Source organism: Dama dama, chromosome 1 (genome assembly GCF_033118175.1).
Source record: "Dama dama isolate Ldn47 chromosome 1, ASM3311817v1, whole genome shotgun sequence".
Classification (NCBI taxonomy): domain Eukaryota; kingdom Metazoa; phylum Chordata; class Mammalia; order Artiodactyla; family Cervidae; genus Dama; species Dama dama.
In genome coordinates, this window is record NC_083681.1 from 48,095,667 (window position 1) to 48,111,618 (window position 15,952).

General features: G+C 41.3%; 2 protein-coding genes across 2 annotated transcripts; both read right to left on the reverse strand.

Annotated features, from left to right (window-relative positions):
• Positions 1-4,233: 4,233 nt before the first annotated feature.
• On the reverse strand, positions 4,234-5,172 carry LOC133054036 (olfactory receptor 51I2). Its single transcript, XM_061138640.1, has one exon. The coding sequence runs from the start codon at positions 5,170-5,172 to the stop codon at positions 4,234-4,236; it is 939 nt and encodes a 312-aa protein (XP_060994623.1).
• Positions 5,173-13,871: 8,699 nt separating this feature from the next.
• LOC133054042 (olfactory receptor 51I2-like) lies at positions 13,872-14,810 on the reverse strand. The gene has a single exon (XM_061138654.1). The coding sequence runs from the start codon at positions 14,808-14,810 to the stop codon at positions 13,872-13,874; it is 939 nt and encodes a 312-aa protein (XP_060994637.1).
• Between the last annotated feature and the right edge of the window lie 1,142 nt (positions 14,811-15,952).

A 15,952-nucleotide genomic window follows, 5' to 3' on the forward strand; every position in this document is an offset into this window, starting at 1 on the left:
CAAAATTGATATCAAATACTGAAAAATGAAGATTAAAAATCTAGAGTAGAGGTTAGACTTTTAAAAATACAATATTAAAAAAAAATTTTAGAAATATACATGAAGTTTGGTTTAAAAATACTTCTCCTTTTTTTTTTTTTTGCAAGGTTATAGTGAAATGAAAATGAAAATTAAGGAGTAATAGAGAAGTAATAGAGGACTTTAAAAGAAAATAAGAAAAAAAAATAAAACAGGGAAAAATTTTTTTCCTAATTTAAAAAAATAGTAAAAATATATGAAAATGGAAATGAAAGTTAAGGAGTAATGGAGGAGTAATAGGGAATTTTAAAAGAAAATAAAAGAGAGAAAGTAAAAAAAGAAAAGAAAAGAAAAAATTTTAATTAAAAAAAAAAAGTAAAAATATATTTAGGAATTTCTCTGGAGCTGTTGCAGTCAGTGTGGGTTCAGTTCAGTTTCAGATAGCTCCTTGTTCCAGCTTACACTTCTCAATATCTATAGGCCCCTTCTGGTGTAGTCGGTGTTATCCACAGGGATTTTAATCTGTTGCACCAGTCCCTTCTGAAGCGGTTCCCTTTGTTTATTTGGCTTCTGTTTGCAGGTCTCTTCAGTGTCTAATTTCTACCCTGTCACAGGCGGGCGGAGGAGGTCTCTTGTTTAGGTTCCCTGGTTCAGTCGCTCTGCGGGGAGGGAGGGGCGCTGCAGACAGATATCGCTATGTGTGGGGAGCACTCACAGTGTTCTGGCCACACTGGGTTTGCCCCGCTCACGGGTGTGTGCTCTCCCCATCTACACTGCTCAGGCTCCCGGCTGCTCTATATGGAGCTGGCCCTGCGTTGCCTGCGGTTCTGGTTTTCGGGTATTCCACAAAAGCGCGGACTCGGTTGGGCCTGCGTTTTGTGCCTTCCCGGCCGGAGCGGCTCAGGCAGCCAGGAGCTTGACGGGCGCACTCTCCCCGGGTGCAGTGCGCCTTCTCCCCTCCACAGTCCCAGCCTCAGTTTCCAAGCACGCAGGTTGGGTGTGAGCGGCTGGTGTCTGTTCTCAGGAGCTGGCCTCTAGCCGCTACCCTCCCGGCGGATGTCGACCGTCCAGAATCTCAGGAAGTCTTTGGTTAGAAACTGGAGGTCTGTTTGCAGTTTGGTAGGGGGTGCCATCTCCGGGGCCGAATTTGCCCCTTTCCCCTCCCCCCTGCCTCCTGCCTCCGGTCCACAGCCGGCTAGCTCTTCTCTGGAATTGCTCAGTCCCTTTGTTCTGCAAATGGCCGGCAGTGTGTTCAGCTGGTTAATTTTCTCTCTCTCTCTTGCTATCCCACAGTTTAAGTTGCTATCTCACGTTAGTTCCCTCCGATTGCCCTCAGGGCATTCGGGCAAGGTCCTTACCCTAAGCAATGCTGCCTGTTCCTCTCCTTTCCGTCCCCACTTGCTGGTGGCAGATGCTGGTGTCTAGGAAGTGTTTTTAAAAAAGAAACAAAAAATACTGAAATCAATGCAGTTTCTAATAGGCAGGTGAGTTAATAGATACAAAGCATTAGGATGTTGTTGCTGTTCAGTCACTCAGTCATATCTGACTCTTCGCAACCCCATAGACTGCAGCACGCCAGGCTTCCCTATCCTTCGCCATCTCCTGCAGCTTGCTCAAACTCATGTCCATCAAGTTGGTGGTGTTGGAGAAGACTCTTGAGAGTCCCTTTGACTTCAAGAAAATCAAACCAGTCAATCCTAAAGGAAAATAATTTTGAATATTCATTGAAAAGACTGATGCTGAAGCTGAAGCTCCAATACTATGGCCACCTGAAGAGCCAACTCACTGGAAAAGATCCTGATTCTGGGAAAGACTGAAGGCCGGAGGAGAAGGAGGCAACAGAGAATGAGATGGTTGGATGGCATCGCTGACTCAAGGGACATGAGTCTGAGCAAATTCCAGTATATGGTGAAGGACAGGGAAGCCTAGCATGCTGCAGTCCATGGGGTAGCAAAGAATCAGACATGACTTTGTGACTGAACAGCCGCTGAAGAAAAGAGCATTTCTCATTGCTGATGAAGAAAAGGGGCAGAAATAAAGTGGAGAGGAGCTCCAGGCTCTTTCAGGAGGTTTGCATTTCCTGTTCCTTGTCGTTTCCCTTGGTCCACCAGTGGATTTCAAATTCAGGCATGTGGTCAAAGGATGCCTTCATCTCTGCCTGGGGTGAGACTAAGAGAGTGTTTACTGCATTTTCATGTCTAGTGATTTCTCTAAACTCTGTCTTTGTATGTATATATAGTTACTTAAAGGGCTTCCCTGGCAGCTCAGCTGGTAAAGAATCTGCCTGCAATGCAGGAGACCCTGGTTGGATTCCTGAGTTGGGAAGATCCTCTGAAGAAGGGATAGGCTACCCACTCCAGTATTCTTGGGCTTCCCTGGTGGCTCAGATGGTAAAGAATCTGCCTGCAATGCTGGAGCCCTGGGTTTGATCCCTGGGTTGGGAAGATTCCCTGGAGGAGAGCATGGCAACCCACTCCAGTATACTTCCCTGGAGAATCCCATGAACAGAGGAGCTTGATGGGCTACAGTCCATGGGGTCACAAAGATTCAGACATGAATAAGCACAGCACAGCACACCTATTTAAAACTAAACTCTAAAGGCATTGTGGATTACCATTATCATTATTATTTGATGTTGAAATAAAGAACTTCCTCTACAAATCAGAAAGGTCATAATTTAAGTTGACTGATGACCATAATCTGACTCTGAACCACTCAATATCATTTTATTTTGCAAAAAATTATTTTCCATTTTAAATCATACTATGCTATATTTTTCAATCATACTCCTATAATAATTTATTTAGTGGAAAAGGGTACAGATTTTATGAGTCTCTTGTTGTACTTATGGACATTTGTGGAGACCTGGATTTTATTACATTCTCTCAACTCAGAAATATTTTTCTCTCTCTGGAACCTAATACACTTCACCTCTCAAGACTGTACAAAGGAAAAAAATAAAAAGCTCTGATAACTGTATTCAATGCTGCTTTGAGGTCTCCAGCCCCGTTTCCTTGATGAGTAGATTAGTCTCTGTTGACCATCCCCTTGAATATGGCATTGGTGTATGTCCAATTTAGTTTATAAGCACTAAAATGAGGCTAACAGATTTTCTATTGTATCTTATCTCCCTTGTATGAAGGAAAAAATAGGTTAAAAAAAACTGTATGAGAGAAGTTCCAAAAATAATTTCTAGTGAATAACTCATAAAAACTCTATTCTGCCTATGCTAGGGTTTTGGAGCTAGAAATTTTAGAAGAAATAATTTCTGATATGTCATTGTGTGGAAGAAATGTATAACCTTAAAAAAAATTGTGAATCACTATGCTGTACAACTGAAACTTAAATAATATGGTAAATCAAATATATTTCAATTAACAAAAATCCAAGAAGGTAAGAGAAATAAAAATTATACACTTAGTAAAATTTTCTAAAAAAAAAAAAAAAAAACAAACTTATGGCTCAGATATTAAACATTACTTTCCTTGTTGGGGGCTGGTGATTGAATGGTAGACAGATAAAATAAACAGAGAGGAATCTGGGGTTTCTTTTCAAAGTCAATCTTTATTGCTTTTCCTGTGTCATACACATACATCTTATGGCAAGTTCTGAAAATATGTCAAATCTCATTTTATGAAGTTAAAGCAACTCATAATTATTTGAGGATAACAATGGTGGTGAAAGTTGCAATGCTAATAGTGATGCCTTTTAGAGAGGCAGTATTTATATGGTTGAGTACAAATACTGGAGACAAACCAGTATTGAAGCTCATCTGGATCCCATATGATCTGTGTTACTTTGAACAACTTACTTAATTCTATATATCTCATAAGATTGTTACAAAGATTAAATGAATTTCTACAAAAATAATTTAGAACAAAACCTGTTTTAGGACTCAATGTATTAATTAGAATTATATTACTAATATGTATCATTATAGAAAATGATTTCTAGCTTAGATCAATCCGCTTTGTAAAGTTTTGTCTAATCATTCAATTGCCTCTAATATTTATGTTTCTATGGACACCATTAATGTTTGTCGACTGTACTATTCATTTGTTTTGTGTTATAAGATTTGCTGCTCCATTCCTTATACTTTCCCCCCAGGACACATATTTATCATATTCTTAATGATAATGTTGATGATGTTGATGACACCATGGATGACAGTCTATGACTACAATAAGCATCAGATTTTAAAACCAAATATCAAAGTCACATTTTGATGCGGTGAAACATGCGAACGATGGCTTGGCGGATCTCCTTTGTCTTGGCGCTATAAATGAGAGGGTTGAGCACAGGAGGTACAAAGAGGTAGATGTTGGACAAAAGGACATGTATGTAGCGTGGGGCATGCTTCCCAAAGCGGTGCACTGTGGAGACTCCAATCATTGGTACATAAAATGCAAGTACAGCCAAGATATGTGACACACATGTGTTGAGAGCTTTGAGGCGTTCTTCATGGGAGGCAATGGCCATGACTGAGCGCAGAATGAGCACATAGGAGAGGAAGATAAATAACAAGTCCATGCCAAATGTGGAAATAAGAACAAAGAATCCATAGATGCTGTTGATAGTGATATCAGCACAGGCCAGCTTCATCATGTCTGGATGGAGGCAGTAGGAGTGGGAAAGGACATTGGATCTACAGATAGGCAGCCTCTTGAAAAGAAAGGGAAGAGGAAAGAGGATGATAAAGCTCCGAGCAGTCACAGCTAAACCCATTCCAGCGATGACTTCATTAGTGAGCACAGTGGCATAGTGCAAGGGATCACAAATGGCCACATAGCGGTCAAAGCTCATGGCCAGCAGAATGCCTGACTCCATCATGGAGAAAGAATGAATGAGGAACATCTGGATTAGGCAGGCATGAAAATCAATGGTGCGGGCATTGAGGCAGAAGGTTCTGAGCACAGTAGGCAGTGTGGCCATGGACATGGCCATGTCACTGAGAGACAGCATGGACAGGAAGTAGCACATGGGCTGATGCAGGCTGGGCTCCGCTCTCACAGCCTGCAGGATCACCGTGTTGCCCCCGAGAGCCACAGCGTACATCACACAGAGGGGTCCCGCTAGCCAGAGTTGAGCACTCTCCAGGCCAGGGATCCCAGTCAGAAGGAAGAAGGCAGGGTGAGTGACATTGAACGACCCCATGGCAGGAGGAAACCAGATAGCTTTTCAGGGTCAAACCTTCTGATTTAGCGATTTCTGAGAGCTGCACTTACTGGAAGCGGAGGAATCAGGGAGTATAAGACAGAGTCTATGTTCTACACAGTTTAAAGGGATGCATTCATGAAATCACTTTTTTTGAGAAAATACAGGCAAACTTGTTTTCTTCATACTTTGTGATCATCAAGTCATAGGCTAGGCTACTGTTTCTCTCTGTTTTATGGGATAAGGAAGATATTGCCAAATGTTTAAATGTATCAATTAGTTAGCTATGTTTATATAAAACCTACATAGTTTTATCTATAATTTTCATGTGCTTTAAAAGAATCATTGAATGAAATTATGTTAACCAGAATTCATAGATAGTTATTATAAAAGAACAGAGAGGGTTTGAGTTATCATTAGCTTTTTGAAGTGTTTACATTGTCCCTTGAAAATGCTGTTTAATTCAGACATGTCACTGAGTAATGAAAGCATTCCCCAGAGCTAGCTTGAACTATAAAGTGCGTTTGCTGAGAGAAGGGAAGAGGCAGTGGAACCTGGATGAAAATGATTGCCTCTTTATAGGAGGCAGAATTGCTGTAAAAGATCAACAAAGAAACTGTTTACTTGGGCAAAGGCACCAAGCAGTTCCTGTTTTTGGAAAAATAATGAATTCCTCCCTAAATCTGCTACAGGTACAGTGTCATTCAGTCTTTGGGAAAGCATTGTTCCAAACAGAAATCTTCCACACCCTTAGTCATATATACACTCAAAATATGCTTATTCTCATAGACACATTCCTGTAGTTTCACAACAGTTTCATCATGGATTCCATTCATGCTCTTTATAAAAACACTCACACCTCTCTTTCTCTCCCAACTTACTCTTATTATACTAATATATATTTAATACTCCCTCTTGATCTTTATAATTTTTAATGCACATACCCTCTGAGTCTCATTCCTTCAGTCCATGTTGACATACATGCAGTATTAATACCTGAATAGCATTCAGGTGTATATGTAGATTTGTGTACTCATACAACAAATGCTTTGACCTACCTGCTCATATACTCCTTCTTACCCACTAGTTTTCATCCCCTAATCCACCTAGACTCTCTTTTTACCCTCAAGCATTGCATTTACTCACAATTTTTCTTACAGTAGCATTTATATTGGAGAAGGCAATGGCACCCCACTCCAGTACTCTTGCCTGGAAAATCCCATGGCTGGAGGAGACTGGAAGGCTGTGATCCATGGGGTCGCTAAGAGTCCAGCACGACTGAGCGACTTCACTTTCACTTTTCACTTTCATGCATTGGAGAAGGAAATGGCACCCCACTCCAGTGTTCCTGCTTGGAGAAGCCCAAGAATGGGGGAGCCTGGTGGGCTACTGTCTATGGGGTCACACAGAGTCGGACATGACTGAAGTGACTTAGCAGCAGCAGCAGCAGCAGCATTTATGTATTACTACCCAATTCCTAGAGACTAACCCACAACTACTTCTACAGAGAAGTAATTATTTTTTTATTTGTCTTTATTCTCATGTTTTCGAATTTCTTCCAGGTTCATTATTTCATGACGTATGAAGAAAGAAAGTTATAAATCTTTTCACCTGGTGGACATGTTTCAGGCTTCCAAGGCATTCTCCTTTGGGGGAGGAGCTCCAGAAATATGTGCCACTATTTTTCCTTGACCTTCCTCTCTAGCCACTAACAAAGCAAGGCCAGAAAGTAATGGCAGTGTCCCTTCTGATGGGAATGGTGGAAAAGGGAGCCATAGGTACCTGAAAGCCACAGAGATTCTGGAATAGTTTGCAATGCAGTATTCACACCTTGGGAAAAAATCCTGAATTTTCTCTGGCAGGCTAGAACTCAGACCACCTTCCTGTGGTTCCCAGGAAGTTAGGGGCCACTTCTCTATGTGATTGGTTACATCCCTCTGGTCTTAGGGATCAGTTCATGCATGATCATCTCCCCCTTCAGAACTGTGATTCCTTGGCATGTGGGACTGACTAAACTTCTCCATATCTTTTTTCTGTCCTATGACTCTAATTCTCATGCTTTTTATGCAGCCCTATAGAAGGTAATCAGAAAAAAAGTCAAGAACTGAGCTAATGTGAAGAAAGAAAAGGAGAAGAAAGCAGGGCAGAGACAAAGCCATTCTGGGTCTGGCTATCCTAGCTCTAGTGTTTATGGGAAAAAGTCTTCCTGTCCATCCCAGGATCCCATTGTTTAGTATATCCAGCAGCCCCTGAATTTGTGGGTGGTGTAGATGCAGCTGAAGACAAAAAATGTAGTGAGAGATAAAACAATATTTATGGAGCATAGGCTATGAGCCAGATACTCTGCAAGGAAATTTACAACTATTTACTCATTAATTCTTGACAGAAGTGGAAACTAAGGCTCACTGATGATGATGGACAGGGAAGCCTGATGTGCTAGTCCATGGGGTCTCAAAGAACTGGACATGACCAAGCGACTGAACTGACTGACTGAAGGCTCAATGAGGTGAGTTTGCCTCACAGAGTATGCAAGGAGCTGATAAAACCTCAAGTAAAGATATATAAGACCCTAAGATTGTACTCTGCATATAAGGTAAACAGCAGAGGGATGATATACAGCCTTGATATACTCCTTGATATACTTGTGTATATTGTCACCCAGCTTATTTTACTTGTATGAGAAATGCCAGGCTGGATGAAGCACAAGCTAGAATCAAGATTGCTGGGGGAAATATCAATAACCTCAGATGTGCAGATGACACCACCCTTATGGCAGGAAGCAAAGAAGAACTAAAGGGCCTCTTGATGAAAGTGAAAGAGGAGAGTGAAAAAGCTGGCTTAAAACTCAACATTCAAAAAATGAAGATCATGGCATCTGGTCCCATCACTTCATGGCAAATTGATGGGAAAGCAGTGACAGACTTATTTTCTTGGGCTCCAAAATCACTGCAGATGGTGATTGCAGTCATGAAATTAAAAGATGTTAGCTCCTTCGAAGGAAAGCTATGACTAACCTAGACAGCATATTAAAAAGCAGAAACATTACTTTGCAGACAAAAATCAGTCTTGTCAAAGTTGTGGTTTTCCAAGTAGTCATGTTTAGATGTGAGAAAGTGAAAGTGAAAATCTCTCAGTCACGACTGACTCTTTGTGACCCAGGAATTCTCCAGGCCAGAACACTGAAGTGAGTAGCCTTTCCCTTTTCCAGGGGATCTTCCCAACCCACGGATCGGACTCAGGGTCAGTGATCACCCCTTTGTTGTGTTAGTCGCTCAGTTGTGTCTGACTCTTTGCAATCCCATGGACTGGTAGCCTACCAGGCTCCTCTGTTTATGGAATCTTTAGGCAAGAATACTGGAATAGATAGCCATTCCCTTCTCCAGGGCATTTTTCTGAGCCAGAGATTGAACCCGGGTCTCCCCTCTACTTGGGTTCAGAACTCACCAGAAGACAGGCCGATGAGAGACACCCACAGAACAACATATCCTTCTATCTGCTGAAGTGCATTCATGCTTGCCTCTTTTATATCTCATTCTAAGCCCCAAGAGAGAGCAGTGATGCTGACTTTTTGTCTGAAAACTCATCAGGAAGGTTTTATTCTCTTGAGATTTTTAATGATTACTGAGAATAAAGCATATACTCTCTTAGCAGAAAAATAACTCAACAATCTGCAGGACTGATTCTTACCCAATGCAAGATATCATCCACTGAAGGCTGGATAAGAATGTAAGACAGGAGCTCATTACCCTTTAAAAATTCCAGAATTATGTGATATGTTGTCCAAGCCCAAGAAGGAAGCTGAAGGTATAATCAAAACATGATTAAGATCACTTTTCTTTTCCTCTTAAATATATTGAAAACGCTAGTTCTTCCTTTACTCCTAGATGAAAAACAAGTTCCTTAATATTTCTGGTCACATTCAGATGATAAAATTTCCTCTGGTGAGTATCTGGAAAACCCAGACTCATATATAGCTTCCCTATAGCTCAGATGGTAAAGAATCTGCCTGCAATGTGGGAGACTGGGGTTCAATGCCTGGGTAGGGAAGAACCCCAGAAGAAAAGAATGGTTACCCATCTAGTATTCTTGCCGGGAAAAGTTCATGGACAGAGGAACCCTGTGGGCTACAGTCCATGGGGTCACAAAGAGTCAGACACCACTGAGCGAATAACAGACTCATGTAATAGTAGAATCTTCCAGTGTTCAGAATTACAGTCTTTTATTTTCTGTTATCCTTCCCTTGCTAACAATGGTACCTGACCTCTCACCCAGAAAGGAGACAGAAGGGAAATGGCAAGATTCATTTCCTTATGATTCAGTTAGCTGATATCATGTTTCCTAGGTTTGTTACAAACTTAAAACAATACTTAAAGCTGATTCTTTCATTGGGTGCTTTCATTAATTACTTGAAGAAATTTCTCTCCATCTTTTACCTCTCCACTTGACTTTGATCTTGAAGAGATAGCAGTGAGAAGTCTTGAATCTTAGTTTCCTGCCTAGAAATTGGACCTGGGTGGCCTGGATGAAAACCAGGAATCCTAGCTGCTAGTCCACCAGTGGCTGGAGACTAGAAACAAAGTTTCCCTGGCTCTTGCCTCTTGTGAGAAGTAAATTTCTCAAGGAAGCAAAACTGCAAAAATAAGTATAAAGCTTATTATCCGAGATACAGCATAACATGTGGGAGAGCACACAGGGACATATTATGCTTATTTCAGACAAAATCAAGCCAAAAATACACACCCTGAGAGAAAGGATGTGAGTGTCCTCCATAATGAGGAAGATCCTAGTAAGATGTGACTTAAATCACTTATATAGGCCAGTTCTCCCCAGTCTTTGTTTGAAAATGAAAGTGTTAATCGCTCACCCATGTCCAACTCTTTGTGACCCCATGAACTGTAGTCCACCAGCTCCTCTGTCCATGGAATTCTCCAGGCAAGAATACTGGAATGGGTAGCCATTCTGTTCTCCAGAGAATCTTCCTGACCCAGGACTAAACCTGGGTCTCCTCCACTGCAGGCAGATTTTTTTACCACCTGAGCCATCAGGGAAGTCCAGTCTTTGCCTCAGTTCAGTTCAGTTCAGTCACTCAGTTGTGTCTGACTTTTTGCAACCCCATGAATTGCATCACGCCAGGCCTCCCTGTCCATCATCAACTCCCGGAGTCCACCCAATCCCATGTCCACTGAGTCGGTGACACCATCCATCCGTCTCATCCTCTGTTGTCCCCTTCTCCTCCTGCCTTCAATCTTTCCCAGCATCAGGATCTTTTCAAATAGGTCAGCACTTCACATGAAGTGGCCAAAGTACTGGAGTTTCAGTTTCAGCATCAGTCCTTCCAATGAACACCCAGGACTGATTCCCTTTAGGATGGACTGGTTGGATCTCCTTGTAGTCCAAGGGACTCGCAAGAGTCTTCTCCAACACCATAGTTGAAAAGCATCAATTCTTCAGCTCTCAGATTTCTTCACAGTGCAATTCTCACATCCATAACATGACCACTGGGAAAACCTTGACTACACGGATGTTTGTTGGCAAAGTAATGTCTCTGCTTTTTAATATGCTGTCTAGGTTGGTCATAGCTTTCCTTCCCAGGAGTAAGTGTCTTTTAATTTCATGGCTGCAGTCACCATCTGCAGTGATTTTGGAGTTCAGAAAAATAAAGTCAGCCACTGTTTCCACTGTTTCCCCATCTTTTTGCCATGAACTGATGGGACCAGATGCATTGATCTTAGTTTTCTGAATGTTGAGCTTTAAGCCAACTTTTTCACTCTCCTCTTTCACTTTCACCAAGAGGCACTTTAGTTCTTCACTTTCTGTTATAAAGGTGGTGCCATCTGCATATCTGAGGTTATTGATATTTCTCCCAGCAATCTTGATTCCAGCTTGTGCTTCCTCCAGCCCAGCATTTCTCATGATGTACTCTGCATGAAAGTTAAATAAGCAGGGTGACAATATACAGCCTTGATGTACTCCTTTTCCTATTTGGAACCAGTCTGTTCCATGTCCAGTTCTAACTGTTGCTTCCTTTGCCCAACAATTTTGTTTTCATTTTCACACCTGTCCTGCCCTAGGACCCTCCCCACTATGCTTGTGAAACTTTTTCCTAAGATGGATTCCACCACACAGACCTGTGGGGGTCTTGGCAACACGTATCATGGGGCAGCAACCCCCCCCCCGCCCCCGCTTTCTGTACCTGTGTTGCTGTCAGGGAAGTTTCCTTGATCTCAGGAAACTTCTGCATGTTATCTCTTTACTCCAGCAAAGCTCAGCTTTTGCCACTAGCTTCGTCCTTGGAATCTCTGAGGGAAAACAAAGCCTCAGTTGTACTCCAATCGACAAGCACCAGTTGTCCAGCCCAGGGGTCCATCTATTTCCTACATCAATCTTAACTAATATATTTTTATATGATTGCTTTTGACTCTGTCCACAACCCAGATCCCCTTTACATTCTTTTTGTCAGGATGTATAACCACACCATGCCAGCTCTCTCTAACATGTAGCCACCCAGAAGTGGGCAGCCTTCCTGTGTGAAACCTTCCTATGTGAAACAAATGTCCTACCTCAAAGCAGCAATAGTCTCCTACTCAATCCTGCTATCAGAACAGCAAGGTAACTTTCATTGCTCCATTTAAATTTCCAGGGGTAATAAGGAACTGGTCTGCTGTGTCCCTTTCTCCCCACAACTCAGGGGACCTATGATTTCTGAGTAGAAACCTTCAGGAAACTCTCTTTTCATTCGAGGATGGTGGGGTGCACCTCTGTATTCCTTTCTCTTGTATGAGGGGTGGGGGATGGGAGACTTAGCTCTTTCCAATGTATCTCTTCAGAAACCTTTATTTAAATCCTCTAATTCATAACTCTTTTAAATCTTTGATTAGGGCAGAGCTTCTTAACCTCAGCAGTGCTAACCACTGAATACAAATGTGCTGATCTGAGTTCTGAATAAGTAAGGTATCACTGAACAAAATAGTGATCATAATTTCTTTCAGTGTTTGAAAGTACTCATTTTCCAGCGCTTGCTTGGTTAGGGACCTATGGGGCATGTGCAGGTGTGTACACACAGCCTGTTTATAGTGACCATAGATTATAGAGACATTTGCTGAGGAGGTTGAAAATGATAAGCCCTTATATTCTTAATAGAGGAAAAAATAATCCATTATATGTGAGTATGTGTGTAAATTTGTGTATGTATTACATTGTTTTAATTTTACTGTTGTTTAGTCACTCAGATATATTTGACTCTTATGACCCCATGAACTATAGCCCAGCAGGCTTCTTTGTCCATGGGATTTCCCAGGCAAGAATACTGGAGTGGGTTGCCATTTCATTCACCAATGTATATGTATTATTTCTGACTAATAAATATTGACCAATTTCCTAATTAACAGACTTGTGGGGAGAAAGAAGTGTTTCTTCTGAGATAAGTTGTATTTGTTTAAGCTATTAAAATAAGTATTTAAGTAAACTACTGATATCTAAGTAAATTATAAACTATAACCTTGTGTATGATATTTATTGGAAATTAAAAGACACTTCTTCCTTGGAAGAAAAGCTATGACAAACCTAGATAACCTATTAAAAAGCAGAGACATCACTTTGCCAACAAAGATCCGTGTAGTCAGAGCTATGTCTTTTCCACTGGTCATGTACAGATGGGAGAGCTGGACCATAAAGAAAGCTGCCTGCTGAAGAGTTGATACTTTTGAACTGTAATGCTGGAGAATACTCATGAGAGTGCCTTGGACAGCAAGGAGATCAAACCTAAACGAAACCAACCCTGAATATTCATTGGAAGGACTGATGCTGAAGCTGAAGCTCCAATAGTCTGGCCAACTGATGCGAAGAACCCACTCATTGGATGAGACCCTGATGCCATGAGAGACAGAGCGCAGGAGGAGAAGGGGATGACAGAGGATGAGATGGCTGGGTGGCATAACCCACTGAAAGGACACGAGTTTGAGCAAGCTCTAGCAGATTGTGAAAGGCAGGGAGGCCTGGTGTGCTGCAGTCCATGGGGTCACAAAGAGCGGGACCTGACTTAGCAACTGAACAATGAACAGCAAATTTTTCTCTAGAGTCCACATTTAAGAAATATCATATGATATTTATCTTTCCCAGTCTGGCATACCTCAAGAAGTTGTAATGTTAATAGTGATGTCAGTTAGAGAGGCAGTATTTGCAGTGGTTGGGTACAAACACTGGAGACAGACAAGTATTGAATCTCACTTGGATCACACATTATGTGAGTTACTCTGAACAATTCATTTCATTCTCTATACTTCATAAGATTGTTAGAAATATTAAATGAATTAATGCAAAAATAATTTAGAACTGAATCTGGCACTTTTAGGAAATAGATACTGTAATTATTATTATGTTAGTAATATTTATTATTATGGAAAATGATTCCTAGCCTAATCATCCTCTGCAAAGTTTTGCCTAATCACTCAATTGACTTTAATAGTTATCTTTCTATGAATGAAATTGACTTTTGTGAGATGTATTGTTACACATTTGTTCTGTCCTATATGTTTTGAATCTCCATTCCTGATCTTTTACTTTCCCCCCTAGTAAATCTAACTTAGTGATGATAATTGTGATGTTTAGGATAACAACATAACCAATGTTGATAATAATGACACTGTGGATGATAATCTATTACTACAGTGATCATTATATTTTAAAGCCAAATGTGGAAGTCACGTTTTAATGCGGTGAAACATGTGAACAATGGCTCGGCGGATCTCCTTTGTCTTGGCGCTATAAATGAGAGGCTTAAGCACAGGAGGCACGAAGAGGTAGATGTTGGACAAAAGGACATGGATGAATCCTGGCACATTTTTCCCAAAGCGGTGCACCATGGAGACCCCAATCATTGGTACATAAAATGCAAGTACAGCCAAGATATGTGATACACATGTGTTGAGAGCTTTGAGGCGTTCTTCATGGGAGGCAATGGCCATGACTGAGTGCAGAAGGAGCACATAGGAGAGGAAGATAAATAACAAGTCCATGCCAACTGTGGAAATAAGAACAAAGAGTCCATAGACGATATTGATTGTGATATCAGCACAAGCCAGCTTCATCATGTCTGGATGGAGGCAGTAGGAGTGGGAAAGGACATTGGATCTGCAGATAGGCAGCCTCTGGATGAGGAAGGGCAGAGGAAAAAGGATGATGAAGCTCTGAGCAGTCACAGCTAAACCCATTCCAGCGATGACTTCATTAGTGAGCACAGTGGCATAGTGCAAGGGATCACAAATGGCCACATAGCGGTCAAAGCTCATGGCCAGCAGAATGCCTGACTCCATCACAGAGGAACAATGAATGAGGAACATCTGGATTAGGCAGGCATGAAAATCAATGGTGCAGGCATTGAGGCAGAAGGTTCTGAGCACAGTAGGCAGTGTGGCCATGGACATGGCCATGTCACTGAGAGACAGCATGGACAGGAAGTAGCACATGGGCTGATGCAGGCTGGGCTCCGGTCTCACAGCCTGCAGGATCATCGAGTTGCCCCCGAGAGCCACAGCGTACATCACACAGAGGGGTCCTGCTAGCCAGAATTGAGCACTCTCCAGGCCAGGGATCCCAGTCAGAAGGAAGAAGGCAGGGTGAGTGACATTGAACGACCCCATGGCAGGAGGAAGCCAGAGAGCTTTCCAGGGTCAGACCTTCTGATTTAGTGATTTCTGAGAGCTGCACTTACTGGAAGCAGAGGAACCAGGGAGAAAAAGATAGAGCAGATGGTGTCTACACAGTTTAAATGGATGCATTCATGAAATCACTTGTTTTGTAAAAATACAGGCAAACTTCTTTTCTTCATACTTTATGATCATCAAGTCATGGGATGGGCTACATATTCCTCTGTTTTATGAAAGAAGGGCAATATTGACAAATACTTAGATGTGTCAATTAGTTACAAAGAACATGTTCACACTATGGTATCTACAATGTTAATCACATTTTGGAATGGAAATAGGTTAATTAACCTTCATAGAGAACTATTACAAAAGGACATTGGGAGTTTGACTCATCAGTAACTGTACAAGTATTTATATTTTTGCTTCAGTGTTGTTTGATTCAGACATGTCACTAATTAATGATAGCATACCCCAAATCTAGTCTGAATTATGATGTATGTTTGGTCAGGGAGGAGAAGGGGCAGTGGGATTTTGATGAAATTGACTGCCTGTGGATATCAGCTTTTTACTGGCAGAGTTGCTGCAAAAAAGCAACAAAGAAACCTTTTATTTGTGCAAAGGTATGAAGTTGTTTCTGTCTGGGGAAAAATTATGAACTTTCCCCTAAATCTGATACAGGTATACTAGCATTCAGGTTGTCTAAAGACCATAGTTTCTTCTTAATTTTTTAGTTGAAACAGCTGATGTAAGGACCATAGTTTTAAATCTATGTCATAGTCATTCATGTTTAGATATGCTCCTCTATTTATGGCTATAGTTTATGACTAACTGATTTCTTTTTCTCTGAGGGACTTTTATATACATTTTTTTATATATGTACTGGGAAATTTTCTACATCTTTTTCTCAGAATTAATAAAAAGAGAACAAAGTTAGATCATTTGTGCTGGCTCAGCTGTTAGTCTGAGTCATGGAATTGGCAGTGACCACTTCACTCCTATTTTTCTGAAGCTTTCTTGTGCCCAAGTCCTGCTTTCCTTCCTCACCCTGCAGCAATGTTAGTGAATCATAGAAACATTGATCTCAAGGAATCTGACTCTGGAAAGTGACAATCTAGAGAAGTACGGTGAATCACTCA

What these genes read in the sequence shown, in the direction of transcription:
- LOC133054036 (XM_061138640.1), bottom strand. Translation starts at nt 5,172, where the DNA reads ATGGGGTCGTTCAATGTCACTCACCCTGCCTTCTTCCTTCTGACTGGG.
- LOC133054042 (XM_061138654.1), bottom strand. Translation starts at nt 14,810, where the DNA reads ATGGGGTCGTTCAATGTCACTCACCCTGCCTTCTTCCTTCTGACTGGG.